Source organism: Rhipicephalus sanguineus, chromosome 10 (genome assembly GCF_013339695.2).
Source record: "Rhipicephalus sanguineus isolate Rsan-2018 chromosome 10, BIME_Rsan_1.4, whole genome shotgun sequence".
NCBI classification, from domain to species: Eukaryota; Metazoa; Arthropoda; class Arachnida; order Ixodida; family Ixodidae; genus Rhipicephalus; species Rhipicephalus sanguineus.
In genome coordinates this window covers 108,047,604-108,068,523 of record NC_051185.1, presented here as the reverse complement: position 1 = coordinate 108,068,523, position 20,920 = coordinate 108,047,604, and the positions used below count along the sequence as shown (strand labels likewise).

The window sequence follows — 20,920 nt, the reverse complement described above, 5'->3', positions numbered from 1 at the left end:
TGAGAGGAACTGAACTAGCGGCTGAGAATTACGCATACGAAAAGGGTCTGGAAAACTCAACAGAAGTTAAGCAGTTCTGCAAATAACTAGATACAGCAACTTGCCAGGTGCCTTTCTCTGAAACAATTGCTTCAAATGGAATCTTGTTATGTGTTTTCGCTGAAAAAAACAGTTCTAAAGTAAGTGATTTAGCCTTCTTGACATTACAAGCTATTCTCTCAAGATTATGTCTTAACAAAACGTCGACAGCACGTTGCCTAACTACTGATGGTTTAAGTTCTACTGCCCTAAAATTCTTTGTTATGGCTGTTAATGCTTTTCCCAAGAAAAAACTGTCCGGCATAATTACAAAATGCCCGTCCTTATCTGAAATTACTGGCCTGAGTTTCTTCTCCACACAATAATTAACCAGAGGCCAGATAGGACCAGCACACTTGAGATGCATATTAGATCCCTTGATATTAGCAACACTGTCTGAAATGCAGTGGGAGCGCTCTTCTTCAGGAACTAGTCTAGTGATTGTACGTGGCAAACTTAAAACGTCTATTGGTTTCAGGTTCGGCTTAAAACAGTATTTAGGACATAAGGCTAGGGTTTTGCAGTGACTATCTTTCTAGACATTTCCTTAATGTTTCAGAAGAACCACGTGTGCTGTTAATATGCTCCTGGATCTTCAAAGCTGCTATTAAATTTTTCGTCGAAGCACTCAAAGGTTGTAAAAAACGGTATCGCCTTGGCAATGGCAAACGATACAAATGTGTTATCCAGGCCTGCGCGGAAAGCGCAGCACAGTCACAGTGAAAGCTCGAAGAGCGGCATTTCTAGAGCACGTTATAAACTCTCTTCTGGCTACCAATACAAGTACACTAGCAACCCACTACGCCACAAATCATACCCACTACGCCACAGATTATAATTTTTGCGAAGTTGGGAGGCACCCACCATGACATTACTCGTCATTCTGCGGAGAAGCGAGGTACCAAATGTGCAGTTTCTTGATGCGACGGCTGATGACGATGAAGAATTATGACTGAGCCTTTTGTAATGGGTTGGAAGCTTTTAAGGACCCACTAGTTACGTAATTCGCATTGTGTGACGCCCGGTCATTATTTCACTCTCTCACCACACTTTATAACATAGGCTAACGTGAGAAAGAGATAGAGAGAGAGGAATTAACTTTATTGAGACCCTGAGGAAATGGATCATGGGAGCCTTTCTTGGCAACCAATAGAAGTGCACTTGCGAGGAACCCACTACGCTATACATCATCATAATTTTTGTGAAGTAGGGAAGCAGCCACTATGCAATTTTTCGTCATTCTGCGGAGAACCGTGGTACCTGCTAAACACCTGTAAGGCATTATACACACTTTGTTGATGCTGTGGCTAAAGACGATGAATGATTATGGAAGAGCCCTTTGTAATGGGTTGGAAGCATTCAACAACCCACTCGTTGCGCAATTCGCATTGTGTGACGCCTGGTTAGAAAATTCGCATTGTGTGCTGGGTTGTTATTTTACTCTTCTACCACACTACATTACATGTGTTAATGTGGTTCCTTCTCAACATGAAGCCTGTATAGGGTCTTTTTGCAAAGCAGTTTCAAGCACTGGCATGGCTTCGATGTAGAACGCTGGGCTCCCACACAGAGGGCCCAGGTTCGAACCTCATTCCATCCTGGAATTTTTTTCTTATTTCGTTTTTTTTTTTTTTTTTTCTTATTTCGAGCGATAGTGGTTATGGACACCAGCGGCGGCGGACAACTACGGCACCAAAAACCGCTCTTGTTGTGATCTCATAACAGCTTTTGCTGTAAAACGGTATCCCCTTGTCTCGCCTTAAGTCTGCCCTCACCAAGTCGTGTGAGCACAAAATGAGTGATAGCTTTAACGCACAGCTTACGTGTCTTTTAGATGTAGGTCATCCCCGTGATGCAGTGGCCACTGTCGCTGAGTGTTTAAAGAAATCCATTATGTTAAGTCCGAGCATGGTTGCAGAAAGCGATAGGAAGAAACATGTCGTAGGTATACCGTACATTCATTGCGTATCTCACGGCTAAAGAAAGTAGGAAGTAGATACTGTGTTAATATTGTTTTCACGGCTGCCAATAAGCTAGGTAAGATATGTGCCGCTGTGCAGAGGAAGAATGAGCGTGTAAAAGACAAGAAGCGGAAACCGATATTTGTTTTGTAAAACACACCAACAAATTCAAGTGTGGCGTATAAGGTCCCTTTCAGCTGCGGCCGCTTGTACATAGGACAGATGGGCCACTGCATTAAGCAGATATTATTGGAACATAAGAGATCACTAACCGGAGGCTCACCTAATCTATCGTTACATTGTCGAGATTGTATGCGCACACCAAAATTCAATGAATGTGCAGTTTTGTACCGACATAGGAATGAAGAAGCGCGTCCGATGATTGAGGCATGGCATATCGAGAATAGTGGTAGCGCATGCGTTAGCCAATCGTCGATTAACTTGCATAAAGATGAAATCAAATGCCTTAACAGTTATCTTTCGCGTAGGCCCCCACGTGTGTAGGATTGATAGGTTCGCCTATTGCACGGGCATGCACAGATGAGTTTATTACCGTTGTGCATCTATTCAGTTGTTAGTTGGCGCTTTTGGTGTCCTGACTTCTTTCTTGTGTCCGTGTTTGCACGCCTAGTCTCTTTAGAATGAATACTTACCAACTAGCTCAGTTCTCTGTTATTCTGAGACTCCACATATTTTCTTGTTTATTCTCCCTGTAAACAGAATTTTATAACTGCAGCAGAAATAACTACCATTCAGATACCAGTGCAGTCGCCCCCGAAAATACGCGGTTGCCTGTGTTCTGCTTGTGTTGATTCCATCCTGTCCGAAATCACCTCACCTCAACAGCTGATACATACCTCTGCCATGAAATCGAGAGTTCAACGGAAACCCGTCTGGTCAGGAAGAAACATGATGAAGGGAACGAAGTACAATGACCATATAAAAGCTTAAAAGAAAATGAAGTTTTCTTTTAAGCATTAATAGTTGTTTATTACTATTAATAAGTTATTAATAGTAATAGACATTAATAGTTGTTAGGCCTCATTGTGAACAAGGCTTCCGTATGGAAGCCAAAACGTCGTTTTCTTTTAAGCTTTTATTTGGTCGGTGTACTTCGTTCCCTTCATCATATTCCTCTGCCATGAAATCGCACAGTTTTTATAAATGTTGTCGGTAGCTTTTCTGTGTGATTAAGTACCAGTTGGTTGTGCAATGTGCATTCCTTTTTCTTTGTACTGTGTGTACTAGTTTTGTAGTAATGTTTAGAACTTCGCCTGAGTTATATTTATGCTGCGAAAGAAGGTTGAGGGTCTGTAAATGCAACAGACTTGTGTAAATGGTTGCAACTAATTGACCATTGTATGTAGTAATTGTACAAAATGTATAGCTCCTGTACTTGAACCGCTCGATATAGTCATTGCTGATTTCTTCAGATTTAGCATTCAGGGTCAAAGCTGGTGTAGCTAGCAGTAATAGGTTAAGTTCTTTTTATAGCATTGTGGCCTGTCTGTCTAGTCAGCTGGTGTGGAAACAACTTTTCTGAATATACAGTGCTTCTTTACTTCTGTAAGAATGCTTATGCAGTGCAAATTTTTCAAATCTCATGCTGGAATTAAGTGGCATGATTTCCCATAAGTGCTGGTGCTCGCTGTTATGACTTCGCCATTTCATGAACAAAATATTACAGATTTTGGCAGGATTTTTCTCTGTTTGTTACTACATGTATGACCATTTACTTGTATGACTGTTTATTGAGATTTAATTTGCTGGATTTTGTCCTTGTTTTACTGTTGAGCTTTGGAGCATATCAGCACCCGACCAAGTGCAACGTTTGATGATTCTCAGGGGCATTTTCTCTTGATTTGCCTGAGCTTTCAGTAAAAGCAAATGCCTGCAGCCATGAACCTTCTGTATTTATGCTTCTGACTATGTTTTATTGGCTGACTTGCTACATTTGATTGGGACATTTGCGGGAAAGTTCAGGTTACTGTGTTGCGCTGAATCCTTTTTTTACGGCACGAAATAAAACATGTGGCTACATAGTTTTGAAATTTCTCCAAGGCTGTTTTCATTCAATCTTATTAAGCCCTTGGTGGGGCTTTTATTTTAAAAAAAAAACTAGCACAATGAATAAATTTTTTGACATGATATTGTCACGGGCTTTCATAACGTGGTTAAAGCAAGTGTGCAACACCTATTCAAGGTTATTATGATTATTATTCTTTTTTATGTACTGCAGTCTCATTGTGACTATTGCGGGAATTACCTTACTATAAGACTCTGTTGGCACTTGAATATTTGGCCAGAAAATATGTCTCAAGCTGATTAAGCACAAGCGTACTTATCGCATGAGTTGTGCGCTCTGTTTTATTTCATTGCCATGAGCACACTGTAAACTGCACTGGGTAAGCTGGCAGTGGGGCGACACATTGTCCAGCAGCTACAGCCCCAAGCATCATGAGCATTTTCTCTTATCTCATATTTGATTTTATTGGCCACTACCTTTCTCTCACACATACAAGGTGTCACGATGTGACAGCACCTCATTAGCGGCACCTGCACATGCACTGGCGTTCATGAAATCAGCCAACACCTGTTGCATATTTCAACCTGCTCACTGCAGAGCTGGTTACACCACTGCAAAGGAGAGAGCAAGCTATGCTATGGCTGTCTTTCTCATTACACTGCAATTTCACAGGTGCATGCAGGGCGATAATACTTGCCTGACACGTGCACAGGTGCCTTGGCTACATATTGGCAATGCTTTATGAGTACATTCAGAAGTGTGGCAGGGCCTCTGCCAAAATGTGGGGACACCTTGCAAAGAAGTAGGGTGTAAAATAAATTATTTCAAGTAAAGCCGGCGATGCACTGCGCATCACCAAAAGTGTGCTTGTCATGGGTAAAATGTGGTTATTACAAATACGGTACTTAAAGCCATCAAAAGCTCTGAAGTCTTTTATGGTTTATTATTGGCCCAACAGTGTTAGCTTTAATTACTGCAGTAAGCTTCACAATTCACATGAAGATTTCACGTGCTCTCCAGGATGCCTACTTTGACACATAAGTCATCATTGATCAATCTGCCACCATTTTGGTTTGGTCTGTTTTTATGCCACTGCTCTGGTTACCCTAACATTTGAACATTATGATTTTGGATGTAGTGATGACTTAAAGCTTTGTTGCCAGCATTATGTGTTTTCACATTTGGCTTGCCTCATATGCGCAGTATGTGTCTCAGTATCTGTGCTCTGCTGAAAGAGTGGTGCTGATTGCAGGTGTGTTTGTTCAAGCAGTGATTGTTAATATGAACGTGCAGGTTCAAATGATTTCTAAGAACTACCTTTTCAAATTGATATCAAGTTTATGCTTGTTGACTTTATGTGGTGATTTCGTGAGTTGTGTTTTTGGCCAGAAATGTGAATGTTGTCAGTTCAGTCCCCACCAGCAGGAGGTTTTTCTTTTCGGCTTTTCTCTTTCATTTCTCTTTATTGCATAAATTACATTTTCGATGTGCACTACAAGTTTAACAATAGAATGGGCCCCTTGTTCCATTACCCGTCTCTTGTTCATATGTGAAATTTATCACTTGATAACAAAGCCCCATAACTACTAATCTCCATAACCTTATTACGTGTTCAATCATACTTGTATAGTTGCTGCACAGCCTTACACTGCTGAATATTGAAGCCTCACCTGATGCAAAAGCACCTTCATTATATCTTAAGTTTGTGCTGAGCACTTACTTATTGCGTAGCAATAGTGGTGAGAAAAATTTCCCATTAACCATTGCCATATTCAACAAGTCATTAGCTCTGCGATTGTCGTGTTTGCAAATGCTCTTTGTGCAAGGCTCAGCTGAGTGAAGCTTGTTCACATTCGCAGGTATGCCCATCATTGTGTCCTGCCGATCGTTGTCCCGGAAGGTTGTCGACAACGTACCTGATTGGCCATCTTCAGCCACAGTGTCAAACTTGCCAGCCAAAACTGCAGTGAATGCCTCCTCGTGTGAAGAAGCTACGAGCGTGACCACTGATGACATTTCAGGAAAGGTCAGCTGTCCAAAGACTTTCAGCTGCCAGTTATGTCCTTACAAGGCCAAGTACCCAAGTGTCCTGGCCCAACACCAGCGAACACACTCGAACGAGCGGCCATATAAGTGCGATGTGTGTGCCCTGACATTCAAACGGGAACATCACCTTCTCGTCCATCAGCGCATCCACACGGGCGAGAAGCAGTTCAAGTGCAGCATCTGCTCGCACGCTTGCGTCACCAAGTTTGCTCTGGTGTCACACATGCGTCGTCATACGGGTGAAAAGCCGTATCAGTGCACCCACTGCCCGGCACGTTTTGCCTACACTTACCAGCTCAAGCATCACATGATAATGAAAGAACATACATGATCCCAAGGCTCTTTACTCTACATCACAATACTGTTAGTGGTAGTTACGGTGAAGAACCAATCAGTGAAACTGTTAAGGAAGGAAGGAAGGAAAAACATTTATTAACAGAAAGGGGTTCGTGTTGCTTGGTCCACAAGTACCATCTAGCAGTGCTGGCTGCCCTCAGTCCAGGACGCCACAGGCAGTTGCTGCCCTGCATGACCTGTCGATCAAACTGATCTGATCATCAAGGTTATCGCTGGCCAGCAACTCCTCCCACCGCCCGACACTCGCTTGGTCAATGGGGGGCAGGCCGGGGATGGCCCGGCAAGTCCATGTAGTGTGTATTAGTGTGGGTTTCTCAGAGCACCATGGGCAGCGCGCAGGGTATCCTGTTTGGTGCATTTTATTGAGAAAATGTAAGTTTGTATACGTTCCGGTGCGGATTAAGCGCCAGCTGGCAGCTTCCTCCTTTGTGAGCTTCTTATGGGGGAGGGAGTCGATACGTCTGAGTCCCTCGTAGTAATTTAGGATGGCCGCATACTCGCACAGGACCGGGATAGGCTCCTCGGACGCAGGTTCATGGGTTGCTCGGTCTCTTGTGTACCCTCGAGCCACCCTGTCTGCCCCCTGGTTCCCCTCCAGCCCCATGTGACCAGGCGTCCATATTATCCTGTGCCGGTTGATAGGGTTTCATGTGTCAAGAGTGTCGTTGGGGATCTGGTGCACAAGGAGAATGCTAATCGCCGGTCGACCGACTCGTCCATTCAAGAAATTTCTACAGGCCGCTTGAGAGTCCGTGAGGATATCTAGTGACCGTCTCTGGTGGTTGCCGGTGGCAGTGGCCAAAGCGATGGCCGTTTCTTCAGCCTCCGTAACGGAAGCGTCTTAGTGAAACTGTTAAAGACTGAGTGATTTTTGATCTTGGGATACTGCGCAGGGGAAAACGGAGACAGCGAAAAAGACTGGCACATACTATCATTTGAAGGTTTATTATTAAAGGATTTTATTTCTACCGGCACGTGACCGCACCCTGTGAGTGGCTGTGGCGCCTACATGTGCAGCGCATGACTTACATGTCATCCGTCTGCATGCCGTTCATGAAATAATCCAACAGCTGTACACCTGGTTGCTGTGAGGTTGGGCCCACTCGCTGCATCGTCGGCAGCGACATTGCAAAGGAGAGAGCAACCTAACCTTCCCTCTTTATGACATGACATTGCAAGTTTCCTGCTGCTTGCTGAGTGATATCTGGCTCAGGTGTCTTGAATACACATTGGAAATGTTTTCCAAGTACATTCAAAAAGAGTTGCAGGGTCTCTTTAAAATTTGTAAAATACCCTGCATGTAACTACTGTGAGAAATTGAAGTAATATGGGCAATTCACTGTCTCTCACCAAAAGCATGTTTGTCATGTGTAAAATGTGATGATTGCACGTGGCATGCTGGAAGCCATCAGGAGCTCTTATGTCTTTCATGGTCCAGCATTGTTATCTTTCATTACTGCACAAAGCTTCACTATTCGGCTTGGACATTTCATGAACTGTCTAGGATGCTGACGCATAAGTTATGATTGATCAATAAGCCACCAGTGTGGTTTGGTCTGTTTTTAGGCCACTGTTCTTGTCACCCTAACATTCGAATGCTATGATTTTGGGTGTACTGATGCTAGAATTATGTTTTTCTTCTTTTTTTTTCACATTTGGCTTGCCTCATGTGTGTGGTATGTGTCTTAGTATCTGTGCTCTGGTGAAAAAATAGTGTTGCCTGAAGGTGAGTTTAAGGAGCAGTTGCTACCACAAGAACTTTTCATGTGCATATTTAAATGAAATGTTTATTAGTCTGCCAGCATATTTCTTGCAAGCACATTTGCAAATTGATATCACAGTACTTTCTTGTTGATCTTTCGTGGTATTTGCATGAAATATTTTTTGGAACAGAAATCAAATGTGGGTAGGGGCGTGCGAATATTAAAAAATTTCGAATAACTAATCAAATAACGTTCTATTCTATTCAAACAGCGAGGGGTAACTGTTCTTGTTTCATGCAGCCCACATACGGATCTATCGATGCAATATTAATCACAAGATGAAGGCGTTTGTGCTTAAAACCCCGGTGTGACCGAAGTGACAGTGTCATCAATCCACTATCATCTCCATGACATTTATGGTGATGTTAACTCATGAAAAGTGGCCCCGCCACGGTGGTCTAGTGGTTATGGCGCTCGACTGCTGACCCGAAGGTCGCGGGATCGAATCCCGGCTGCGGCGGCTGCATTTTCGATGGAGGTGAAAATATTTGAGGCCCGTGTACTTAGATTTAGGTGCACGTTAAAGAACCCCAGGTGGTCGAAATTTCCAAAGCCCTCCACTACGGCGTCTCTCATGATCATATTGTGGTTTTGGGACGTTAAACCTCAGATATTATTATTATTATAAACTCATGAAAAGTGCTAAATATTTATGTATCAGTTTTGTTTTAAAGCTGTTGACAAAGTACTCTGTTGAATACTGTAGTCACTGCTCTATTTCAGCCTGCAGTTACAAAATATATCAAAGGCTGTAGTTGCTGCTGTGTACGAGCTTGCCTCAGTTTAAATAATTGTGGTATTTTCTGTTGATTAGAAGTAATCATAATGTTCCTTTGTTAGAAGCATGTGAATATTTGTTTCAAATAAAATGATGTAGCACTCTTGGGCTGTCTTGAAAATTGTTGCCTTACCAGTCTAGGGTTGCTTTAAAGATGGTTGCCATACTAGTCGAAAACTATTCTAATAGTATTCGATCTGTATTCATATTCGATTCGTATTTAATTCGGTTCTAAAATTCACTGTTCGTGTACCCCTAAATGTGGGCCATTTTTGCTTGAGGGCAGCAACGGAATAAATGTACAAGATTTTTTCACCTTAGGAATGCCCAAATAGATATGGTGCCATCTTCATGAAAAATAAATTGAAACACTTTGTGGTATACAAAACGCAGTAGCCAAGTGTTTCAGTGATGGTGTATTCGTACCTTAAGCTTAGTTATAGCGACCCAGATTCAAGGCTGTGCTATATATTCTATCGTGTTCCTACTGATAAAAAATATTCAAAAGTAAATTGCGTTTCTAATTGGGGACACCTTCACTGAGAACGTTATTTTTAGTGCATCTTGTTAATTTTGCTGCCTTGTGTAATCATAGTACACTGAAAGTGACATTGAAGTAATGTGTGCCTGAAATACACTGGTTGCGTATACAGAAGTACTCGAAAAAATTGGATGGGGGAACCACTACCGCAGTAGCTCGATTGATGGTTTAGTCCTCACAAGGTTGTGTCTTTCAACTGGGTACCACCAATGCAGTCCATCCTCCTCCTTTCGTTCCTATAACTATCCTTGACAGCGCCTGTGGTGGTCACATTTGAACTCGCTGCACACCTGAATATTGAAGCTTCATCTGACACACCTTGATTATATCCTAAATTTGTTTTCAGTGCATAATGATTACATTACCGTAGTTGTGAGAAAAATTTCATGTTACCTTTGTCTTATTTCAATAATTCATTAAACCTGTCTTTGTTTTGTGTCAAAGTGCTCTTTGTGCAAGATTCTTGGCTGAGTGAAGCTTGCTCGTACTCGCAGGTATGCCTGTCATTGTTTCCAGCCAGTCATTATCCCAGGAAAATTTTGACAACGTATCTGATCGTCCATCTTCAGTCACAGTGTCAAACTTGTCAGCCGAAGTTGCAGTGAATTCCTCGTCGTGTGATGAAGCTACGAGCAAGACCACTGATGACGTTTCAGGAATGGTCACCTATGCCAGTGCCAAATCCATAATGGGACCAAGTACTCTGAGCTGCCAATACTGTCCTTTTGTGGCAAAGCACCGGAGTGTACTGGCGCTTCACCTGCGAATACACTCGAACGAGCGGCCATACAAGTGTGATGTGTGCGGCCTGACGTTCAAGCGGAAAGATCACATTAAGTACCATCGGCGCATTCATACGGGTGAGAAGAAGTACAGGTGCTCGCACGCTTGTGTACAAAGTCAAGCTCTTAAATCACACACGCGTCGCCACATGGGTGAGAAGTTGTATCAGTGCACCCACTGCCCGACACCAGTTCAAGCGTCACATGATAAGGAAAGACCATGCATGATCTCGAGGCTGACGAAGACGTCACACTACTGTCACGTAATTGTGATTGTGAAAAACGGTCAGTCAAACTAGAAAAGCTTGTCTTAATAATTGGGCGAACTTGTGCTCACAAGGAAAAAAAGGACAGTGGTGGTTCCGTACATGCATAGATTGTCCCACAACCTGAAAAAGATCTTGCACAGTGCCACAATATCTGGGTGGCCTTTTCGGCCCCTGAGAAGCTCTTCAGGTTGTGCAGAGCGGCTAATGCTCCCTTTGGAAACAGACTTGTGTGAAACAAATAACACAAGCGCAGAAAAACTAGTTGAGAGCGCAGCGGTGTCCCTTTCGTTCCTTTTGTGCCTGTCGTCGTGCGCTGCTTCATATATAATCATGAACTATCACCAACTCGCCCAACTTTCGACATTACTGAGCCCGTTTATGCCACGTCAACAAGGAGTCATGGCACTGTTATGCAGCAGATACTGTGTAGGACAGACGGGTAGGTGCCTTAATGTCTGTCTCAGAGAGCACCAACAGAACATGTCCGCAGCCACGTGCAGTCATTTAGCCATGCATTGCCGGGATTGTGGTTGCTGTCCACTTTTCGAATGGTGCACTGTTATAGATAGGCAGCATGGCAATTAACTTGCTCGCGAAATTCAGAGGACTGGTGATAGTTGTGTCAGCTGGCCCTCATTTTCCCTCTCTAAAGAAAAACGCATGCCTTCTCACTAGCATTTCATTGAGCATGTGTGTTCATCTACATATCTTCGGCCTAGCACAACTTCCTGGCTGGCTTGTTTTGTTTTGTTTCTCTGTTTCTTTTAGAATTTATATTTATACACGCATTTTCTTGGGACTTCTGCTTTGCATACCATGCGTGTGCTTCACTTATTAGGTTTTAGTTGGTGCTGCCACACCTGCTCGTTTGTCTCTTTTGACAACTTGACGGTTCTCATTGTTGTGACAAGTTTCTCTTGCCTTTCTGTTGCTCTGATGTGTGCCATAAAAGGCCTTGCGTTTGAAGCAATCAAACAGTTGAGAGTCAGCGCTGTATCTGTGCGTCTTTCTGTGTGTTACTTCTACTTTGCACTGTTTTATCTTTCCTATGCACAGTTGCTTGCACAAACACTTCGATTCGTCGGGTAATGTTCCCCTTAAAATGCTGGCTAACCAACTACCCTCAAGCGCAATAGCTATTCCCAGAGTGCATGGTAACTACGCATATTTTTGTTGTTTATTCTCTCTTTAAACAATTTTATAACAGCAGCAACAATAACCACCATTTAGATACCACTGCAGTTGACCCCAACAATTCTGCTTGAGCTCATTCCATCCTGTCAGCAATCACCTCATCTCGACTACTCATGCATTCCTCTACGATCAAATCATACAGTTTAAATGTATGCTTTTTATAGCCTTTATGTATGATTAAATGCCAATTTATTGTGCGGTGTGTGTTCTTCAGTGTGTGTCTCCTTTTGTTTTGTGTGTACCAATTTCATAACAATGTTTACAAGTGACGAGTTGGGTGTATTAATACATAATTGTGAGAAACTGCAGTGCGAAAATGACGCATGGACGGAAGAACACGACGGCGCTCGTCCTTGCATTTGTTTTTTGCAAACTTTACAACTTCACTGAATTACTTCGATGTTGGAAACAAACAAAAAAAAGGTTGAGGAATGTAGGTGTAACACATTTATGTCAAGGCTTGTGACTGATTGACGCAATGATTACACAGATCAGAGCTTCTCAACTTGGACCACTCGAGATCTCCATTCCCAATTTATGAACTGGTATTTCAGGTCAAAGCTGGTGTGTTTAGGCGTAATAATTAGGTTCTCTTGAAAGTATTGTGGCTTTTCAGTCTAGCTAGCTGGTGTAGATACAATTCTTCTGAATGTACCATGCTTCTTTTTTTGACTTCAACAAAAATGCTTATGCAGCACAAATTTTTCAAATGTGTCACGCTTGAATTAAGTGGTGTAATTTCCCATAAGCACTGTTGTTTACTGTTATGACTTCACTACTTCATGAAGTTCTTGCAGGATTTCGCTATCTTGCTACCTAGACGACTGTTTCTTTTATGACTGTTGATTGAGATTTAATTTGCTTGATTTTGTTCCTGCTTTACTATTGAGCTTTGGAGCATATCAGCAATGCTAGACCTGACTATGTGCAACGTTTCAAGATGTTCATGGGTATTTTGTCATGCTTTGCCAGAGCTTTAAGTAAAGGCAAATTGCTTTAGCATGAACCCTCTGTATTTTTGCTTTTAACTATGCTCTGTTATCTGAATCACTACTTTTGATTGTGACATTTACGGAAAGGTTGAGGTTAATATGTTATCTTGAACCCTTTTTTTTACAGGTGCAAAATAAAACATGTGACTACACTGTTTCTGAGTTTCTCCAAGATTTTTTCATGCGGTCATGTAAAGCCCTTGGGGGCTTTAATTAAAAAACAAACTGACACAATAATTTTTTTTCACATGATATGCTTTAATGACATGTTTAAAGGGTACGGTAGGGTAAATAAACCAAAAAAGCAATTTTTTTATTTCATTAGTAAAAAATAAAACACACTTTTAAGAGTAAGACTGTTCAATGGCAAAAGTGTCGTATTCAAATGTAGAAATCCATTCACATTTGGCAATGGCAAGCGCGTAGGAGCGCTCAAAGCCATTTTATCTGTGGTGCCAAAGGCCGCGCCTTCTGATGGTTGCGAGGGTTTGTTGACATGTTGTTTTCCATCATTGTTTCTACATGCATGTATTCTTTTATAGCAAATGTGGCTAGATTAGATAGATGAATTCATTTCCTTCCATGCTCATAAGCTTTGATTGCAAATTGTACCACTTGGAAGGCTTTTGTAGTGTAGTCATTGCCTTATCTTGTAATCACTTTCCACACGTATTTTTAAAAGTAAAAGTGTTTTTCTCACACTTTATTTTTAATTATCCAAACTTGATGTACCTTTTCTGGATAAGTATGACTGATTGCACTGAAATTTTCTCAGGTTATACTTAAATCTCTTGCAAATAGCCTGAACCTAAAATTTTGAAATACTATGAGAGCTATAATTAGGAAAAAGAAAGGTTAATTGGAAAGCTCCTTTTGTGGATGACAAGTGATGAGAATACTTTTTTTTTTCTTGTGAGGTAAATGTAGAAATCCATTCTTTTAGCTAGCGAATAATATCACTATATGCTGACTTTGACTCGTAAGTTATGATGGATTGATATGTTACCATTGTGGTTTGGTCTATTTTTAGGCCACTGCTCTTGTTAACCTAACATTTTAATGTTGTGATTTCGGATGTAGTCATGTTTTTTCACATTTGGCTTGCCTGATATGCACAGTATGTGTCTGAGTATCTGTGCTGTGGTAAAAAAATAGTGTTGCTTAAAGGTGACTTTGTTTAAGTAGTGATTGCGACCACAAGAATTGTTCAAGTGCATATTTAAGTGACATTTTTATTAGTCTGCCAGCATAATTCTTGAGAGCACTTTTGCAATTGATGTCACAGTTCACTCTTGTTGATCTTTTGTGATATTTGCATGAAATATTTTTCGGAACAGAAATCACATGAGAAGACATTGTTGCTTGAGGGACAATTGAATGCAGGCAAAACATTTTGTAACCTTAAGAATGCCAGGATTCATACAGTGCCTACTCGATTAAAAATAAATTGAAACAGTTTTAGGTATACAAAAAGCAGTAGCCATTGAGTGTTTTGACGATTCGTGTTTATGCCTTAAGTTAAACTACCTAGGTTCAAGGCTGTGCTCCAAAATCTGTTGTGTCACTATTGATCAGAATTATTCCAAAGGAAATTGCATCTCCGCTCAGAGACACCATGATTGAAAAGGTTATTTTCATTGCATCTCGTTAATTCTGCTGCCTTTTGTAGTCAATGTACTGTGGTGGTCAACGGAAATGTGAGCGTTAGTGCTTTACTGTTTGAATTTGTTTTCGTCGTGATTTTACCTTGATCAAAAATATGCTAGAGCCACCCTTGATTGTACCGTGGCCGATTCTGCTGTCTTTTTGTTACCAGCCAGGTTACAAGTGCATGAAAAAAAAAATAAATGTGAGCAGACAAGTACACAAGGGCTGCACTGTTTGCATTTCTTCTGGTGATGATAGTACACTGGAAGTAACGTACGTGAAATAACTGAGTTATTCACACCAAAGTACCAAAAGACCGCAGGAGCTTAGTTGACAGAGCATCGGATGTGTCATGCGAATGTCATTGGTGTGGCCCCCATTCTATTTTCACTTATTTCATAATTACTACATTTCAATCATATATTGCAATTCTAATAAGAAAATGAGCCCCTTGGTTCATTACCCTTCTTTTGTTCATATGTGAAATTTATCGCTTGATAACGAAGCCCCATAACTATTCTCCCTAGCCTGATTACGTGTACGATCATACTTCTAAGGCTGCACAGCCTTACACAGTTGAATATTAAAGCCTCATTTAATTCAGAGACACCTTTATTATGTCTTATGTTCGTGTTGAGCACTGATTTATCGTGTCGCAATAGAGATGAGAAAAAAAAATTGGGCAGCTACACTCTGGTAGTGCAAAGACTGAGGAAACAGCCTTCCCCTCTTCCTCCTCCTCCTGGCTCTCGGAGCACTCCCTCTTGTCCTCACTTCCCTTTCCCTCCTGCTGGCTGCACTATAAATGGCTATGTTATGCTTTACCCTCTCCCCTCCTCCTCTCCCACTCCTTTGCTATACTGTACTATACATGACTATGCTATGCTTCCACTTCGCTTTGCACAGCTAGGCTGACTTTTTAGCAGTCGCCTGCCACGGCTGGAACAAAAGCTTAAACAGCTCTGCTCTTAAAATTTCACATTACCATAGTAATATTCAATAATCCTATAGATCTGTGATTGTCGTGTTTGTGAATCCTCTTTACACAAGACTCGGTTGAGTGCAGCTTGCTCGTACTTGCAGGTATGCCCTTCATTGTGTCCTGCCAATCATTATCCAAGGAAATTGTCGGCGACTTACCTAGCAGCCCATCTTCAGCCGCAGTTTCAAGCTTCCCAGCCAGAGTGGATGAAGCGAAGGCCTCCTCGTGTGAGGAAGCTACGAGTGATACCACCGATGACATTTCAGGAGCGGTCACCTATGCTAGTGCTGAATTCCTAACGGTAGCAAATACTCTCAGGTGCCAGTACTGTCCTTACGTGGCCAAGTACCCGAGTGCCCTCGCAGTTCACCTCCAAACCCACTCGAACGAGCGGCCATACAAGTGCGACGTGTGCGGCCAGGCGTTCAAATTGAAAAAGTACGTTGAGAACCACAAGCGCATTCATACTGGTGAGAAGAAGTTCAAGTGCAGCTTTTGCCCACATGCTTGCGTGACGAAGTTCGCTGTGGAATCGCACATGCGTCGCCACACAGGCGAAAAGCCGTACAAGTGCGCCCATTGCCCAGCATCCTTTGCCCACAGACACCATCTTGTGCGCCATCTCATACAGAATAAAGACCATGCATGATCTCTAGGGGTCCTTACAGCTCAGCTGTAAAGTGGTGTTTGCGCACCACTTGTTCTGTGCCCTTTTTTTCGTTAGTCCTTCGGACATTTTGCTCAGCACAATAAAATTATAATGCCGTACCAACTAGCCCAAGTTGAAGCTTTGCTGAAGTTCAGCTGAACTGAAACATGTAGTGAAGACTATGCAGTTTCGCTTCCACTAGCAACCAGTCCCTCCAATATTTTTATGCAAGATAAGTTCCATTCCCCAGCACCTTCCATGGCTTTGTTTTACAGCACAAGCTGTTATGAGCTCACAATGACAGCCAATTTTTGTGGCGATGTTGCCCACCGCCGGTGGCTGCCACAGCTGTCGCACTCAATGTGAAAAAATACAAAGGCTCTGGGCAGGTTCAAACCCAGGCATTCTGCATGGCAAGCAAGTGTTCTACCACAGAGCCACGCCGCTGCTTGCAATTTTTTCGGAAAAAGACCCTACACAAGCATCATGTATGGTGAGGAATCCCATTAATAGATGTAATATTGTGAGGCAGAAGAAAAGAATCGCACCAGGATGCGAAGTGCATAATGAGTGGGCGGCTTAAAGCTTTCCACCCATTACAAAGGGCTCAAGCATAATCAATTAATTGTCATCCTCATCATCGCTCGCCGCAGCAAAAACAAAATGTGCAGCTACGTAGGTGTGCATATTGCTTTGGGGACGCGTAGTGGGTGCTTTGCTACTGTGCGAAATGTGATGATTTATTGTGTAGTGGGTACCTCGCAGCTGTGCTTGCAGTAGCTGCCCCAAGAGAGTTTACAACAGGCTCTATGAAAGCTGCTACTCGGCTCAAGCTGCGACTCTCCTGCGTGCTCTACACAGGCCTGGTCTTTTCTCTGCATCGCATACCATCTGGGTACAATTTCCCCAGTTTCTCTTGTTTTGTCAAACAAAAGCCACAGCGATTTGCCACAGTGATTGCAGTGCAAGGCAAGATGGTCATTCATTTCATTCTGCAATTATTAAGGCAAAGGCGTTAAGTCCACTCAAAACTTTGTCTCACACATATTGTGCGTCTTCGCAATCATGAGATGTGTTCAGCAGCTGGAAAACGGACGAAGAATTTCCTATTGAAACACGGCAATGACCAACTACTGTGCTTGCTGCGTAATCATAACTATCAGCTGCTGCGGAAGCCGATGCATCTGAAGCAACTTTCAGCTTCTTAGTCGGCGTTTGTGGTGTCTTGACTTCACTCTTGTGTTTGCGTGCCCAACCTTTTAGCATGAATACGTACGAACTAGCTCAGCTCTCTGTTATTCTAACCTTCACCTGTCTTGCTGAGCAGAGTGCATCATGTTACTGTGATCGATTTGCATTGAGCAGCGCATTACCTGGTTACTATCTCGACACTATTGCAGTGCGAACTACGGTTTCAATATCTTGTCTGATGTGCTTCTCTGTCTGTTGTGCTTTTCGATACGTCTGTATCACCACTGCAGCCAGAGATCGGTCACAGCCAGGATGAGTTCAACACCAACAGAAAGCCTCCATAAAGTAACTTCCTCTCGGTGAATTGTGGTATGCTGCAGGTTTTCATTTTCCCAGAGCAGGTGTCCATGGGCATTTTCTGGAAAATTGGGTCACTATATTTCACTGTGACCAGTTTCTACATCATAGACACCTCAACTCAAGGTGCATGAAATGGCTCGACACCTCGATGCGGCAGCCACTTTTCAATGGGGCGAAATGCAAAAGCACCGATGTAAACTTAGATTTAGGTACATACTAAAAAATTCCCATATGGTTAATATTAACTCGGGGGGGTCTCACAGCTACGACATGCCTCGTAATCATATTATAATTTTGGCATATGAAACCCCAGAATTTACTTTCCTTTAAAGTTTTTTTTTTAGGTTCAGCTCAACCATTCCAAATCTAAAGAGGTGGTGGGTGCAAAGAGGACGGCGCACAGAATGGCAGCCCAGTTTAACACTGGTGAACAATCTGTCGTGCTTGATGATCCGCTGACGACCTTGCACCCTGCTCGCTCCATTCTCAGCACATTTAGATATTCTGAACTGCGCTTCAACACAGATGTGCTGATGATAATGAATTTGACAGCTGAAAAAGGAATGATTCTAGGCTCTCTCACGGTGGTTTTTATTACAGCAACGGTATGAATCCAACTCCAGTGACCACTTTCTTGGCAGAGAAGATTTTGGAGGTTATGACCTAGCAGACCACAGGTGCTGAAAGCAACTGCAGAAGTGCGACCAATGAAAATGGTGCCTTTACAACCAGTGGTTATTGCAGAAGCCAGAATCGCTTTACCATAGTCTTCAAATTAAAACATTCTACTTAATGGGAGAGAAGCATAAGTATCTTGGAAGCTTGCAAGAACGATGCAAACGTTTAACTTTTCTTATCTGTATTCATGCTGAGAGTAAATTGTACTCTTGCTGACAAGTGCAGCAATCTTATGAAAAACGTTGCGTGTACACTTTAAATGATACACGTCCCAAGTGCTACCTTCACGTTTCTACGGGAAATATGGGTACTTTCGGTCTTGCCACAGTGCGAGTGGAACAGTAATTAACCCATTGAGATGCTTAATTTGTACATAATCGTGTGCACCACTTGTTTTGGCTAGTTGTGTCGACTAATGGTGAAGAAAGCGCAAGGCACATTGACCTTTTGATGAAATGAACCCCCTGCATCATAGATGTGTTTTTCATTTAACTTCATTTTGCAGTTCACTGTTGAATATAGCCACATTGCTGAATGCACTACCATGTTCGACGATAGTCCGACGTGCTGCTTTCCGCGAGCCAAGACAAATGTATAATTTTTCTTTGCTCAAAATCAACATAACCGAAAATGAATTTGCCCCTGTATTTCTAGCCCGAGATTTCATTCTATTTATGCAAAAACAGACCATTAATGACTTCAGGATAGATAGATATTTAATTACAATTCAATTACAATTAGTCACTATAACACAAATGAATCAATGTATTATGACATTATTTTTGTTAAAATAGAATATCGAGTGCCTTAAAATAATGTTATGCCAATTTTACGCATTTACAAACAGTTCTTCGTAGGTGGCGTCTGAAAGGGTTAATTGCAACTTAGAAAGTTTATCTGGATGAGGCTTGCTCGTGATTTAGTACATTGCGTACCATAAGCGGTGCCTGGTTGGTATCGTTGGCCAGTGCAATTGCAGCATTGGATACATCTGCACGGAGCAAGCACATTAACCATGTTGTTGCCCCAATAACTGGCTCGTCCACAAGGAGGACTGGACACAGAATGTAGATTTCCCATTTGCTGGGGTGTGGAAGCAAGACGAGCTGAATTCACAAAGTAAATTTATAATTAATGTGCTCTAAACTTATACGTGTTGTACCGGCTATGGCAGTCTTCCACGTAGGTGCACCCATATTGACATCCACTTCCACTGTTCCGCCAAGATTTTGGTCCAACTCCATAGCATCTTTGGAGCCTGGTGTGTTGCGATGCACTCAGCTTCACGAACACATGAACGCATTGTACATTCCACTGGTGTGTCTCGCTGGTCCAACGCTGTCGCCAAATCTTCAGATTTAGCACCAAGAAATGCGAAGACGCTAAAGAAGACACGAGGACACAGTGCTACTAGCAAATGATGATTTATTGCCATGACATGGTCTTGGCATATATACCGTTGTGCAAGCAGGAATGAGGATACCGAAATCACCGTCGCACCACAGATTGTTTAACAGCATTATTTGCGACCGCTACTGCAACGAGAACAGCGTCTTTTTTCAACAATGAAAGAAACTGGTAGCACATGTAACTTTTGCTTCTGTTCACTTGAAACGCCTCGACAATTTCCCTAATCGTCTGATCCAAATTTCTCACAATCACTCTTGTTCTGTCAAACAAAGGCTTACAACCAAAGCACATGCAGTGTGCAACAGTGTGGAAGTCGGTGCCAGTTTCATTACATTGTCAGAGTGTTTGCATATGCAATCATTAAGGCATCTATCTGCCTGTTTGTCCAATATACTCATTCTCGTGCCGACAAAGTGGTACAATAAACACTTCCATGCATGACACAAACTGTTCTCGATGCCTTTCGTTACAGGTATTGCACTTCTGCCTAGGATCATTAACCCTTGAGCACAACCCAAAAAGTTTTGTAGGGCCGAGCAAACGATGTCCAATCCACAATCTCACAAAGATTAGCAAAAATAAGCAAAAGAGTTGGTGTGGACGTTAACACTTATAAAATACACTTTATAGAATACATCCTCGTCCTGTCCAGATAATGCCAGATGTGTTCACAGACTCCTGGTAAAGATGGATCCAAAGTGAATCTTTATCAAGAAATAAAAAGGAGCCTGGCATACGATGTTAAAACGCACAGGAAAAAGGCAAACGAAAAATAACCTGTGTCAACTCTTGAACCGAACCATCATTAAACTCAATGCTACAGGGAAGCAGTCTGAGAAGAACAATGGGCTTTAGAACTCAAGTGAAGTTGTAAAGCCAGTTGTTTACAGGAGAGAATGCGAAGAATATGCAACAGCTTCTCAGCCAAAACATAATGTGGCCTTTTCTTAAGTGGTTGTGCTGCATCAATACTGCACATTACTGAAACAGTACTTCGAAGGTTACTTCATTCAGTACAACTTTTGAATAACCATTAACACGTGCATAAGAATACATAATCATTCACACATACCGCACACTTGCATCTGGATACAGCTCAACCCTCCGGCTCAAGAGCCGGAGGGCGCAGTAACTGGCCCATGACATCAGTCTAGAGTGCACACTCATTGGTGCAGGCTCCTACTCATCCACCTTTGAGAAAAATGCCCCTGACATT

General features: G+C 42.3%; 1 protein-coding gene across 1 annotated transcript; it reads left to right on the top strand.

The window, feature by feature from the left end:
- Positions 1–10,046: 10,046 nt before the first annotated feature.
- Positions 10,047–17,747, top strand: LOC119406643 (zinc finger protein 836). Its single transcript, XM_037673374.2, has 3 exons — positions 10,047–10,410; positions 15,518–15,886; positions 17,653–17,747. Exons 1-3 carry the CDS (start codon positions 10,047–10,049, stop codon positions 17,745–17,747), a joined length of 828 nt encoding a protein of 275 aa, XP_037529302.2.
- The last annotated feature ends 3,173 nt before the right edge of the window (positions 17,748–20,920 follow it).

Coding starts and splice junctions, on each gene's coding strand:
- LOC119406643 (XM_037673374.2), top strand. CDS start 10,047: ATGCCTGTCATTGTTTCCAGCCAGTCATTATCCCAGGAAAATTTTGAC. Junction 10,411..15,517: donor CCATCGGCGCATTCATACGG/GTGAGAAGAAGT, acceptor TCGTACTTGCAG/GTATGCCCTTCATTGTGTCC. Junction 15,887..17,652: donor CCACAAGCGCATTCATACTG/GTGAGAAGAAGT, acceptor TCATTTTCCCAG/AGCAGGTGTCCATGGGCATT.